Raw genomic sequence first — 15,463 nt, forward strand, 5'->3', positions numbered from 1 at the left:
CATTGGGGTTCAAACCCACTGTCTCCTGAATGCAAGCTCTCAGCTGCACAAGCTTAACCGCATGGCCAACTGCTCAGTCGTTTAAGAAAAACCAAGGTAAACAATTGATAGGGAATCTACCACCTGGACGACAGCCCTAAATGGAGATCATTGATTGACTGACTGACTAGTGCAGTAACTTTTTTGCTGTCTCACCCTGTATTTGTTTCTTTCTAGTTAACATATTCTGACTTGAAGATTTAACGGTCGCTTGAGGTAAATTATTTACAGTTGAAATATCTTTTACATCCTACAAACAACCAAATGGCACATAAATCCACTTATCTGAAATGTCTACATTCTAATGAACCATGATAAGGTCAGCCAGCTCACCTGATAGGGCATCTCAACAGCTTTGGCTTTCAGTTCGTTGAGCTCACCATATCGGAAGTTCTCTTTCTGATGCATAAGTGGAACTTCTTTAATCTCCTTTGAGCTAACGTGGAATTTATCCTTAGCAGTATATTGAACATTAAAGGGATTATTCCATTTGCCTTTGAAGTATACTGCATTCACCAGCACAAGAATAGTGGCTTCAGACAGCATACCTGAAAAAAAAAAATGAAGGATTATGCACCTAAGATGTTATACCATAATAATAAGGTTCCTGGTTTTTACGTTCCACTAACTACTACAGAGATGCCAAGGTGCTGGAATGTTGTCCCGCAGGATTTCTTTTACATGCCAGTAAATCTACTGACATGAGACTGACATATTTGAACCACTTCAAATACCACCAGATTGAGCCAGGATCGAACCTGCCAAGATGAGCTCGGAAGGCCAGCACTCTTCCATCTGAACTACTAAGCCCGGCCAGATGTTATAACGAAATGACATCTAATCCATTAAAGATATCGACATTCTGTTTTCTATTCAAAAATGGTAATAAAGAGATTCTAAAATAGTGTGCTATGTTCTTCTGTGGGATTATTAATGTTATTGGTTGGTAAACTCTTTGACCTGTGATATCATCTATCGAGAAAAGACTGCAAATGTACATTGCTGTTGATGGTCAACATTTTGAGCACGATAAAATAGAAAAATTTGTGTGAGGATCACTAATTGAGGACTCCTTTCAAACTTCTTCTAATTCATTTTTATCTATTGTTGATGTGATAACTCATCTTATGGTCAATCAATGATCAGAGAATCAGCGTAGTGGCTTTATTACAAAAAGAAAAAATCTGGTTATTTACAACATCTCTAAATGCAAAACAATTAAACAGACAATACTGTATTATGTTCCTGTGCCCAGTCCTCTTTCATCATTACCAATGAAGTTTAATTCAAACATTATTAATTTGCTTTTTCTACAAGTAGCTGTCCAGTTTTGCTGTTACTGTATTTTCATTTTTTCAATTTATTCTCAAAATATAAACAATAAAGCTTTAGTCATGATCATGTGTTCACAACAATATTATTTTATTCTTTTAAAAACATAAACCTGTTTTGCCTGTCATAAACATGCTGCAATCTCAAGGGATACATCACACTGTATTTACAAGACATGCTCATACACATCCCAGAGAAACAGTTGTGTGTGTAAGTCACAAGACAAAACCAGCTTGCACCAATGAATGCCGTCTAATACGGCAAGACGAGTGCTTGCTCTGAGCCACTGTAACAGTAAGTTGAAATATTACTGGTATTTTAAAAAGTAATTGTTCGATATATGAATTTAATACATGTCTTAAGTTTTCTGCTAGTGTCAGAAATTACTATAGATTAATTTTTTTACAAATTAAGTTGGTGTTTATATCTCTGTTATTAATTACCCTACATAATTTGCAGTACAATCTTTTATGAGTCCCTTAATACCATTAAGAATATTAATATATTCAACAAATTAGAGGTTTTTTCAGTGTAACATCTTAAGTGATTAACCCAGTATACTGTTTATGTTCATGATGAAGTTATCGAATGAATTGTAAAACATGTCATATCATCAATGAGAGATAACTTTATACATAAAATATTGAATATGATAATGCTCAATGTCCAATTTTTTGTTTGGGTATGGTTACAGCAGATGTTGGTGTTCTATATGAGATGCATTACTCACTCAGCAAGATCCATATTGACAACAATCACAACTTTAATATAAAATATTTCTCGAGATCCCCCAAATGTTTTTGAATTAGATAAACCATACAAAATATGACTTTAATGTTTTCGTCACATGGTTACATTTTAATATAGATATATTGAACACAACTCAAGTTCCTTATGGAATAACTCAAAACTTTCTTATTACAATTCTGCAACTTTCTACCAGCTGCCTCATTTGCCCAACAGGACTAATTTGTGAAAATTTTAAACTCTAAGTTAGGCTATATTTTATTAAGACTCAACTAAAACGACACCTGATGTGATGTATTCATATATTTGTCAAAATTTGAATAATTAATGTCATGTCATTTGGACGTAATTTTACTTCTTAAGAATTTTAACCCATGTTCCTTACAATATCACCACAAAGGTTTAATAAGTGCACTATTAGATTTTAATAACAAGTTTTATAATTGTTTGAAGAAAGTTAAACATTTGTCAATTTTTAATTATACATGGCTGAAGATGACCTAGAACATGGTCGAAACTAGTAGCACAATGTGATGTTTGTATAATCACAAATAAAATATGTACTGACTAGGTGGACATTATTTTTTCAACCTATTGTAATTTTTCATCAATGTGGACCAAACTTGAAGATTATTTCATAGAATATAGTTAAAGCGATCTTTAGCAAACTTAACTACTTCTGGAATCAATTACCTTTTCTGAAGTTTTGGATGAATCAGATCTAATTAATTATCCACATAACTTATTTGTGATTGAGAATAAAGTAAATGAAAGTTTCTCAATGGACTCCTCAGCCTCCTCATTAGTAATGTGGGAACAAAAATATCTTGGTATTGCTAGGGTTAAGTACTATGACAAAAAAGTGAAGATAAAGTTGGAATTTTAGAGGACAAATTGGGGCAGATATTCATTTATAGGATGAGGAGTAAGGATTGGAATAAATTATCAAGGGATAGTTTGATAAATTTCCAAGTTCTTTGAAAACATTTAAGATTTTTTTTTCTTTTTTTTTTTTCAATTTGCTTTTCGTCACACCGACACAGATAGGTCTTATGGCTACAATGGGATAACAAAGGGCTAGGAATGGGAAGGAAGCAGCTGTGGCCTTAATTAAGGTACAGCCCCAGCATTTGCCTGGTGTGAAAACGGAAACCACAGAAGACCTTCTTTGGGCTGACGACAGTGGGGTTAGAACCCACTATCTCCTGAATACAAGTGCACAGCTGCGTGCCCTAACCGCATGGCCAACTCATTCACTGGACAACATACTAACCAACATTATTATTATAATAATTGAATTCCCTCAATTGTGAATTGAATTGCCACATGACTGAAAATCCTTAAGAGCTTGAATACTTAATATTTGTAATAGGTGGAATTAAATTAAACGATGGTTCCCTTGTGGGGACTTAATTTTTAATATAAAAGCCAAAGGAAGTTTGTAGTGGTGTCTGAACGGCACAGTAGCAGCCAGCAGCTTGGAGAGGCAATCCAACTTGTGAGCCTACAGCCACACTGGGGTGAAACACTAGTAAATTCAAGATTAAAAATCTTGAAGAGCTTGAACGATTGTACCAATTGATTATTTAGAATCTGCCCACATAAAACTCTAATAACAATTCAAAGGAATGATGCAAATAATACTCACCATCACTTACAACAGTAGATATTTTGCCACTGGTCTGTTTATTAACCCAGTCATTAATCTCTTTCCCTGCTTCTGCACACTTCTTCTCGAAGTCCAACTCCTGAATCCCAGCTTGAAAATGTTTCTCAACAGTAGCCTTGAAGTCAGAGCGGATCTTACTTCCAGCTTGGATGAATGCTCTGTTAGCTAGATATACAGTCATCTTAGATGTACTCTGAAAATACACATGAATGAACATTAGCACCAAATTAACAAGGAGAGGCCAGACCCTGCAGCCAACCAATTTCAACGAGCTTCAATGTACCTGTGGGGGGGATGCTCAACAGTAACTCATGTGTAAGCGTTTAGGTCAATATGCTTTTGTTTAAAAGAAATATGTCAAATGCCATGACGCAGGATCTGCTTCAGACAAAGTGGAGGTGACAGAACGCTAAAAGGCAGATACATTTTACTTAAACATGTCCGCAATCTAATAATTTCCAAAAAAATTGATGAATCCCCGATTCCAATGCAACGCATATATACTTGGAGAGTTACATCGCAGTTAACCGGAGTGGTGGCCTAGCGGTTACCGTACAAGTCTGTGAACCTTGAAGACGTGAGTTTGAGTCTCATTGCAGCTATATTTCTTGTACAAAATAAATTAATATTTGAGAGAACATGAAGATAAAATTGAGAACAAAAATATTATGCAAATTGCAGTACATTTTATTTTCTACCTGTTCTCACAGTTACTGCTGGATCTCTGGATCTCTCTCTCTCTCTCTCACCTCTCCTCGTAAGATATTGTTACAAATAAAACTCATATATATATATATATATATATTAATTTGAGGTAGAAAATAATTCACCACAGTTTTCCTAATATTATTATTCACATTTTTATCTTCACATTCCCTCAAATAATAATTTATTTTGTACAAAAAAATATAGCTGCGGCAAGACTCAAACTCACATCATTGAGGTTCATAGACAAGTACGGTGCCCACTCGGCCACTGCTCTGCTTGACTGAGTTGTAACTCTCCAGGTATATATGCGCTGCATTGGAGTCTGGGGATGCATCAAATTTTTGGAAATTATTAGGTTGCGGACCTGACATGTTTAAGTAAGATGTGTTCGCCTTGGTCCAAAACGAATCCTGCGGCATGACATTTGTCCTCAATTTTTTCGAAAACGAAAGAGTATTACCTAAACCCTTATATACATAAGTTACTGTTGAGTGTCCCCCAACAGGTACATTGAAGCTCATTGAAAATGGTTGGACGCAGGGTCTCACCTCTCCTCGTAAGATATTGTTACAAATAAAACTCATCTGTTTCATTACTCTAATTTATTTCAGTATGACCTAATAAATGCGTGCGCGCGCACGCGCGCACACACACACACACACACACATATATATATATATATTTAAAAACACACAATTGTAACCAATTATGAATGGCCACACTTACTAATTACAAGTCTATTCACAAGTCTCTCTTCATTATGACACTGCAGGTTGTCCGGCCCATTGGTACCTGGGGACAGCTAATCCTTATTTTCATGTCCCCAAGTCCAGTATGCTTATACAGCAGCTGTGTGTAGACCGCTGGATTTGAACACACTGCCACTGGCTACACAACACACAATGACTTGTTTGTTGGTTTGACTCCACAGACAGTCCAGTAATTCACACAGTCACATGCAGTGAACAGCTAAACAGCTCAACAATATTCAACAGCAGGACGATACTCACAACAGTGAACATTAACACAGGTCCATTTACCTTCACACTCATGATAGTGGCTTACCTCGCTGAGCCTCAGTTCACAGAAATATACGAACACACAGTACAGTCTTCCGTTCTTTCATCTCCACCTGCTCACTAGACTCTCCAACACCTCAACAACAGCTCCTGGTTCAGATCTCGGTGGGACCCAGCCACCGGACCTCAACTCACCGAGTGTCACACTGACTCTGCCACAGAGTCCATCTCTGACTGACTGTCCGCAGCTAGCCTCCCTTTTTATAGCTCAGATGATTTCATCCCGAATTTTCGCAAGGTCACTTGAGGCAGAACATTCCCACTGAAACTCCAAGAAACTCACAGGTAAGCCGGCCAACGAGAACAATACATGGAAAGGCCGGCCGCACCCTACAAGCCGGCTGGGAGATCCCAGGTCATGTGAGTCACTGGCCCCTTCCTAGAAGTACCAAAAGGGGCTACCACAGGGCTGGCATGTAACAATATGTAAGTAAAACACTACTGAATTAAAGGCACTAGTAAAATATTATAACAATGTAATTGGCTTTATGTCTTGCTGACTTCTCTGACAAGTCATATAGAGAGAAATAGGAACACCCAACACGACAAACACAATGGCAGCTCATTGTTGAAAGAGGGAGCAAGGTCAAACAGGACGAAGACTATATCCGTATCTTTAAACACTGCTGTCTTCAGATAGACAGACAATCTCATAACCTCCCCCCATCTCCTCTCAGCCCCTTTGATGCAAGTGTAATGGACTAGTACAACTTGGAAACAATTCTCTAAACCCATGGGTAAATAGTGGAAATATCGAGCATCAATTTTTGGTAATGAGACAAAGTCTCTCATAGTGTATTGGCATGCCAGCGGCTCCAAATAGGCTACTCAGTGGCCTCCACGGTATCCACTAACCATGTGTCTTGGTGGGTGTGCTATTTACCAACTGATGAACCCAACTTAGCACAATGGGGCAAAATGCTGGCAACTAGGAATGAGTTAGCTGGAAAATTTATAATGTCCAATAATGGACCATTTATATTGGTATTATAAATTTACTCATTCAGGACAAATATTTCAGGTTCCCTATGGGAATCAACATCTATATCATGGCTAGTGCATACCCTGGAGGCCACTGCGTAGGCTACTTAGTGCCAATGCACTATGAGAGACTTTGTCTCATTTCCAAAAGTTGATGCCTGCCTGGCTATCAGATGATATAGATGTTGATATTTAAAAATGAAATGAGTGCAAATAGGGTTATAAGTTGTTGTAGGGTTTGTCTTAGTTTCAGAGTCAATAATATAATACTGAATTCGGATTTGTATGAGTCAAAAACAAAATTCCATATATAATGTGATTAAAATACTTTAAATAGAAAAAATCTCTGTCTACCTCCTTACTCAGTTCACGCTTTGCCACTGCATCTTTGTTAGAATTCCTATCAATGACTATAATGTCCGCACGTTTAATGGAACCTTCAGTTGACGTACAGGTTACTTCTTCATAAATTTTGAACTGTTTTGTATTTTGAAAGCAGTCAGCTATCCTTCTTCTTAGTCTATGGTGCATGTTGTTTCTTAAGAGCTCCCCTTTGCGGCAAAAACCAAGAACACGAGGAAGAGTTTCAATCTTGTTGCACTCATGGCAACGGGCATCTAGGCTTCTTCAGGGAATAATACGAACTGCGACATCATTGCAATTCACTTTTACGCCAGTCATTCATTGAAAAGAAGATAAGCCATTCTTTGTTGATATCCAACTATTAGATTTCTTCCACTCCGAGAAAAGTGATACACCTGTGCCACGATGGGGTAAGCTTTTCCATTTTTCATATTCCTGATTGCAAAGTTTATTTCTTATTCGTTCTTCTTCATGTGAAGACTATCAGAAGTGAGGACTAAACTGTCTCTAAAACTGACTGTAACATTAAATTGAAGTTATATAAAGAGAAGCAAAAGTGAAGAACAAAATTAAATATAAAAAGTTAGCCTTCTTCATTTTATTTCACTTGTAATATCTAATAGAAATGTCATTTAAGGTAGAGGAATATGATGCATACCAAATAAATACTGATCTACAGTTACTTTGAAGAAATAAATTTAATTCATTCATATTTCAATACATAGACTGTCATGCCTTTCAGCATTCAGTCTGCAAACCTCTGTGAATTAAGCTTCCACAACATTCTAGTTGTAATTAGCACAGTAATCTCTTTTGTTTCCATGTCTCTTACCTAGAAATCATTAAAAGTTGGGTCTAACATTAATTTCCTAAGTATCCACCCCTTTACTTTCCTTACTTTCTAGGGTTGAGTCCATTATTCTAGGTATCTTAATCTCAGCATTTGCTTTTCCCATCTTTACATTTGGTTTTCCATAATATTCACTTGCCGTTTCTAATATGGCATCGCTGTATGGCAATCATTCCCATTCAATGTCCTCAAACTGTTTAATTAAGGTACAGCCCCAGCATTTGCCTGGTGTGAAAATGGGAAACCACGGAAAGTCATCTTCAGGGCTGCTGACAGTGGGGTTCGAACCCATTATCTCCCGGATGCAAGCTCACAGCCGCAAACCCCTAACCACACGGCCAACTCACCCGGTTCCTAAAATTTTTGCCTTTATCCATCACTGGTGTAGCTTGTAAGAAAACATATTCATTATGGTATATATTTTTATATTTACAAATTATCTGGACAAATTCGTCAAACATCTAATCATCTGATTATCCCTGGAGTGGTTGCTTGGCGCCTGAGAGACACCATACTACTTTATATCCGTTATTGCAAGTAAACTACCAAGGCCACTGACCAGAAATGCCATCTACCTTTGAAGTAATTATTCACTAACGTCATCTCCGCATCCCTTGGAGGGGTGGAAGGTAAAGGCTTCCACTATTCGTAACCTCGGCACATGATTGGGTAGAGTGGTTAGCTCTATGCCTGGCCACCTTTGCCCCCAGGAATTAACCTAGTACTTATTTTTGGTGTAGGCTGAGTGAACCTTAGGGCTATATGCACTCTCAGAAGTGGAATTCTTGTTTCTTAAATTTTACGATTTCCTGATGGGGATTCAAACCCACGTCCTTCTGGGGAAACCAAGCACGTCTTTACTGCCTCGGCCAGGTAGCCCCTAATTATTCACAACCAACATTATAATGTACCAATGTGCCAGTGTTATATACAATTATATAGGACACTATACAAGCTAATGGTATTGAATAGGTGGACCCTTCTCTACCCTTTGATAGTGTTAGTCTAACTCATGTGGTGGTGAGTCATTGTTCCAAGTGACAACAGCATCTGATAGACACCGTGCAAAATTGACCAGTACAAAATAAGTTCCCATTCTGAAGTATTATATTCAATATTAATGCAGCAATTATTCTTCAGGATGTCTCAGACTGTATGGTTTCTTGCTAAAACGTACATCTATATATATAAAATAAGAGTTTTGTCTGTACATTGCTCAGAATTTGAAAAGAACGGTATTTCTGTATCAATCATGTCCACAGTAACAAGAAAATGCAGTTTTTACTTTTCCCTAATTTCTGTCTGTCTGTCTGTCTGTCTGTCTGTCTGTCTGTCTGTCTGTCTGTCTGTCTGTCTGTCTGTCTGTCTGTCTGTCTGTCTGTCTGTACACGCATCACGAGAAAATGGCTGAAGAGAATTTAATGAAAATCGGAATGTAAAGTCGGGCGATGAACCGCTACAATCTAGGCTATAAATTATTTTATTCACGCCGAGTGAAATGGTAGTTTAGGGGAAGGCCTAAAATTCAATTCTCAAATATTTATATTATTAGTGGTCATATCGATAAATACTACACAACTGAAGTTATGTAGAATTACATTTCCGATCATTTACGTCTTATGCATTTTTGCCGTACCGGGTATGATAACAGAGATATTCATGAATTTGAATTTTTGTTGCTAAGTCCATATCAACGCCGAGCCCTGACAAAATGGGTAACCAGAATTTAATGAAAATCGGTATATAGAGTCGGGGAATAAGAAACTACAGTTTAAGCTATGAACAATGTTATTCATCCTGGGTGAAATTGTAGTTTAGGGGAAGGCACCTAAAATTTAATTTTTAAATACCTATGTTCTTGGTCCTATGGAAAAATACTACATAACAAAAGTTATAGAGAATATAATTTCCGATCATTTATGTTTTATTCAGTTTTACCATACCGACTATGATAAGAGTGGTATTTCAGAACCAGAAGACAATCAATAATGTGACGGCCTACAATATCGAATGCGCGTAACATAGATCAACAATAACATTACACTGACCGTTGTTTGTTGTAATGTTCTTTGTCTCTTATGCTGACATTCAACTCCGATAGATGGGATTACTGCTGCGTACCGAGTATAACAGCCTAACTGAATATTGGCGAGAAATAGCTGAGGAGTTAGATTACTTTCTTCTTTAGCATGCCAATCCTCTGGTTCATACATTTTCTGATACTGCTGGACGTAACACACTGGTTCATCATAGCATGCCAGCTATTCGATACCTACTCTGACGCGCTGTTTTGAATGAGCAGTGTGTGCACTTAAGTCAGAGGCTCAGTTAGTAGTAGTAGGAATAGTAGTATGAACTGGTCTGGAATTACATATTAGCCCTATTCCAAATTATAGTACCAGAATTCACTAAATAACTCAAAATTCAACCTTGAAAAGAGCCGTTTCTTAGGAAAAGCTTCTTCCTCATCACTTTCATTAAATCCACATTAATTTTATTCCAAATTAGCAGCGAAGATGTGGTTTCTTCTCTGGCTTGGAGGAAAAATTGCCTCCATGTCAGATAGTTATTTCTCCCGCCAGTGTAGTGAATTGAGATTTTCCGACTCATCGGGTACTCCCAGGAAGCCGATAAGTAAACAGGCATAGTTTTTGCCCTGGGACTATGCACTATTTGAACACACCCTCCTCCCCCCGCCGAAAGAAGGACGAATATTGTTCATGGATCACGGATGTCTAGCGTCTTGGTCATTCCAGCTCTGTAGCTTTGGACTGTTAGTTCGGCAGCATAGTACTGTTCGTTAAAAGTGAAAAAAATGTGTGGTTTTTCATTTGATCGAGTATTTCATATGAAGGCATTGCTTTTAATCGCGCCATTCCTACCGACGTCATTGTAATTACCCATGTTCATTTCAGTTGGGAAAACCACTAAGAGAGTCTTTCTGAGAATCTATAAAGGCAGGGGGAGAGTGAGTGCCTGCCATTACAATGAAAACTCCCCAACCTGATTGTGACTGACGGTAGGCATGGTGGCCTACCATTACAATGAAAATTCCCTAACCCAGTCCTGATATGAGAAAAGATGTTGGTGACTTGCCCGTCGTGCTTCTAGGGCCACGTTAAGAGCTATGCAACTTAATACAATCTTGCTCACAATGTTTACACTACCTAACCTAGAATTCTGTATACAATTTTGAATTCCGTAGCGAAGCACGGGTACATCAGCTAGTTCCTCATATTTTTAGAGATGAAAAAGAGTGGAAAGAAGAGGAGATATAATCTCGATTGCCTTGAAGACAGAAGGATTATGCAGAGTTTGCTTGAATATGAATATGGTGATGTTGAATTGTATAGCCTAGTGCTGGGGAGGAAGATGTTCTAAAAATTAGAAAGAAAAGCATAGACACTGAACAATATGCAGACAGTAGTGATGAAGCAGGAGAAAATGACAGTATTTATTTCTTAGGCTGAAATGGCGTTTCTAAGTGTCGTAAAGCTACTCCTCCCAGAAATGTTCAAACCCAGTGACAAAATATCATCACACATTTACCTTGTGAAAGGTGTTGCGAAGCTTGCTAAAACATCTAAAGAATGCTGGGAACTGTCCTTTGATTACACAAATGGGAAAATTGAAGAGGTTCAAAGGAACTACAGTAGAGACATGTCAAATAAAGAGCCTAATTGGCATACTGTACTTATGTGCTACAAGGAAAATGATAACCACACAAATACCAAGGACATTTGGGCTAGCAATAAGACGGGTTAGAGCTGTGCCACTTGGTTATGTCAGAGAGGCGTTTTAGGTTCCTAGATATTGCCTAACATCCATCGTTAGTTGATTTCATATCAATAAATTAGATTCAGTCATATATATCCATCCTTTCAAAATGTCCTAAAATTAATGTAAATCATTATTTGAAACTTGGGATAGCATAACTGCCTAAGAAACAAAATGGCGTCTCTCAGACACCACGCAACCTTCTATGACATAGAATTTTGTGCGACCACTGTAGGGTTAAGGGTGAAAGACAATGGCCAGTTCCTCCGCTGCTACATGTCATAGTGTAATATAGTTTCATTTTTTAAGTATATTGTTGCAACATTTTATTTGACTCACTTTCTAGGCTATAATATTAGTTTAGAATAAATATGAATATGCCACTGTCTTACCTTGAAGGCCTCCAACAGAGCCTGGAATCCAGCAAGAGTAACCTTCCTGTTGGTTGGTAGCTGTAGGACTGCAATCATCTGCTCAGCTGTCTTGCCTTTAGCTCCTGTGAATACCAGTGCTAGGATCACCTCTAGACTGAGAGGCGAGAAGAAGATATTTCCTTGTTGCTGGCACAAAGCCTGTTCAGTTAGGTAAAATAGAGTATATTAAGGTAAGAATACACAGGTTCATATAGGACATTAAAAAATGCAATGTTCTCAAAGAATTACTGCAATTTTATGTTTTAAAAAAGAACATTTTTGTGAGTATTTATATCAACATCATCACCACCATCTTTATCTTTACAACAGCAAGTTGAACACAAGAGTTATGAAGTAAACAAGATGAAGTTTTGCTCTCGTGGTATTATGTGAGGCATTTCAATTGGCACAAGGAATGTCTGTCTGTCTGTCTGTCTGTCTGTCTGTCTGTCTGTCTGTCTGTCTGTCTGTCTGTCTGTCTGTCTGTCTGTCTGTCTGTCTGTCTGTCTGTCTGTCTGTCTGTCTGTCTGTCTGTCTGTCTGTCTGTCTGTCTGTCTGTCTGTCTGTCTGTCTGTCTGTCTGTCTGTCTGTCTGTCTGTCTGTCTGTCTGTCTGTCTGTCTGTCTGTCTGTCTGTCTGTCTGTCTGTCTGTCTGTCTGTCTGTCTGTCTGTCTGTCTGTCTGTCTGTCTGTCTGTCTGTCTGTCTGTCTGTCACCACAGATCTACATTTAGGGCATTTGCCCAGGTGGCAGATTTCCCATCTGTTGTTTTCCTAGTTTTTCCTTAAATAATTGCAAAGAATTTGAAAATTTATTGAACATCTCCCATGGTTAATTATTCCAATTCCTAACTCCCTTTTCTATAAATGAATATTTGCCCCAATTTGTCCTCTTGAAATTCCAACTTTATCTTAAAATTGTGAGCTTTCCTACTTAAAAAAACACTCAAACTTATTCGTCTACTAATGTCATTCCACGCCGTATCTGTGGGGGTTGTTTCATCTTCCTAGCAAGTCTAAAATGTTTAACGCTCTGTATTCCTTAGGATGTATGAAAAATTATACAAAAAACCTACCAAATTTCAAGAAAGCTTTTATGAATCAAGATATCTTGGTTGTGCCTTTGTTGGACATCTGGCTTTCATTTGAAAGTTGATTTATTGTGCGTCACTGCTTTCTATCCATTTTCATAATTTGTATTTTATTGCTTCTATCTGGATATTAATCAAAGAACTGAATGTAGAATATTTAATTTCACAGTTTGCCAGCATCAATAAAATTACTTCAGAGAGATCACTTCCTCACATAACTGTTGTTTATTTCATGCATTACAGCAGACTCTTGTTTCAATGGACCTCAATTCAACAGACTTCAGATTTAATGAACACACTTGGGCAAAAAGATGCAGATAATGAACGTAACAAATTTAATTTATTATTGTACGGAAATAAATCTATACGATTTTAGAGATTCTGAAACCTCTGACTTTCATGAAACTTTGAAGCAGACTTTTGGTAATTGCAGTGAGAATGATACGAAATGATGGCTAGACATCAACGAATGTGACCAAGGTTACCACATTCTAAGCCAGGAGGAGATTTTTAGAAATGTCCTATGGGGTGGTCAGAAAACTGATACAAAGGTTATGATGAAGAAGCAGTTTTAGCTGGTCCAAAACTATTGGTGGTGAGATAATATATGGATGACTATCTCATCAGATCCACAGGCACTGTTTATTCCAAACGTTTTCAGTAATTTTGATCAGTTATTATCAAGAAACATTTTCAAGGGAAAAGCAAGTGAAAACTTGGTGTGTTTTCAAGCTGAAGCCACATACATCGACATGTATAAAAAGTGTTCCCACTAAAGTATATTAATAGCACTGAAAGCCTTTTATTCCTAAGAATCACGATTTAAGACATTTTCAATTTTATGGACAACCCTTAGCCGCTAATTTACTGTATTAATGTACTGTATTTAATGATGTTAACAATGTAATAACAGAATGGCTATCAGACCTGTAGCTCAGGAACAAGAATGGCTGAGGCCACCATAGCTTAATTGAGAGAGCATCAGATGCAATATATAAAAGTTGTGGGTTGAGTTTTTACCAGTGTCCAGTTGACCATTTCTGTTCTGTGGTTAACATCTCTTTGGCATATAAAGTATGGTCTAATAATTAAGTGACAATCACAGTGTGGAAAGGTTTAATTTGCAAGCCTTTTTCATGTGGCCGTGCATTGTTCATTGTGGCACATGCAACTCAGCAGCATGCTTGCTGGTTAACTTGACAGACAATCAAGCCACCACTTGGCAACAACTTGTCCCAAGTGGAGTGTCTCCCACTTCACATCTTTAATACATCCCATGCTGTTTTTCACCACCTTCAACAAGTTGCCTCTGCTAAGTGACGCCTTACTGAAATGGGCTCCCAAATCTCGCATGATCATACTCATTTGTTTTTCTAGATAAGGCTCTTCATGCATCCACACGAAGCGCAATTCTCTCTTCTAAACTTAAAACACTCTTATCCAACATCATGCACTCTTGAAATGTGCTGAATTTTAACTATTCATTATTCTGGGTTTCTTCTCCAAGCAATTCCTGACTATGTGGTATGTTTCGAGTCGTCAGCAAGGAGATGGCATGGAATGCCATTAGTAGGCGAATAAGCTTGAGCAGAGTTATTAAAAGTAGAAAAGATCACAATACGAAGATAAAGATGGATTTCAAGAGGACAAATTGGGGTAAATATTTATTTATAGGACAAGTAGTAAGGATTGAAATACATTATTGAGGGAAATGTTCGATAAATTTCAAAGTTCTTTGAAAATATTTAAGAAAGAGCTAGGTAAACAACTGATAGGGAATCTGCCAGCAGGACGATAGTCCTAAATGCAGATGATTGATTGATTGATTGACTGACTGACTGACTGACTGACTGACTGACTGACTGACTGAACATTATGTTTTGTTTAAAGCCAATATTGTTGTTATATGAGTATGATCCATACATAAATATGTATGTTTAGTCCTCAGCTCTAAGGCTGGTTGAATCCTCAACACCTCTACCATCGGCTGTCATAGATGGCCTAGGCATCACTGAAGAGGCATACTAGGGAAATGAGGGGTGAAGTAGTTTCCCATTGCTTTCCTCACTGAGCCAGAAGCTGCTATTATATGTCAATCTGCCAAGCCCACTGAAATGCATGCACCAACCAACTCTATGAGCAACATTTTCACACCATTCATAGCAGGGACTGGCTACATAAGGAATGGCATTACTAGTATTGCTCATACCCCAGTCACTTTCACATTGTCAAAGCCAAAGATAAGGCAGAGATAGATCATTGAATTGCTCTAGCCCATACCAGAAGACATAGTGCACTGTACACATTAGGTCCTGCCAGCAAAAGCATAATACATAAATATATATTAGTAAATATAGTATAATAACACGTGTAGTGTAGGTGCACTGGGGACATTCTGTCCATGCTGTACTATATGC

The 15,463-nt window shown here is 37.7% G+C and overlaps 1 protein-coding gene across 5 annotated transcripts in view; it reads right to left on the bottom strand.

Moving 5' to 3' along the window:
* LOC136876525 (serpin B3) overlaps nucleotides 1-15,463 on the bottom strand; it is a 115,570-nt gene that overhangs the window by 36,301 nt on the left and 63,806 nt on the right. For all 5 annotated transcript variants that reach the window (XM_067150552.2, XM_067150549.2, XM_067150548.2 and 2 more), the window contains exons 3-5: nucleotides 11,938-12,117; nucleotides 3,767-3,980; nucleotides 373-587 (exon numbers count right to left, since the gene is read on the bottom strand). In XM_067150552.2, the coding sequence (XP_067006653.2) occupies nucleotides 373-587; nucleotides 3,767-3,980; nucleotides 11,938-12,117 (609 nt within the window). The remainder of the gene's footprint in view (nucleotides 1-372; nucleotides 588-3,766; nucleotides 3,981-11,937; nucleotides 12,118-15,463) is intronic.

Source organism: Anabrus simplex, chromosome 6 (genome assembly GCF_040414725.1).
Source record: "Anabrus simplex isolate iqAnaSimp1 chromosome 6, ASM4041472v1, whole genome shotgun sequence".
Classification (NCBI taxonomy): domain Eukaryota; kingdom Metazoa; phylum Arthropoda; class Insecta; order Orthoptera; family Tettigoniidae; genus Anabrus; species Anabrus simplex.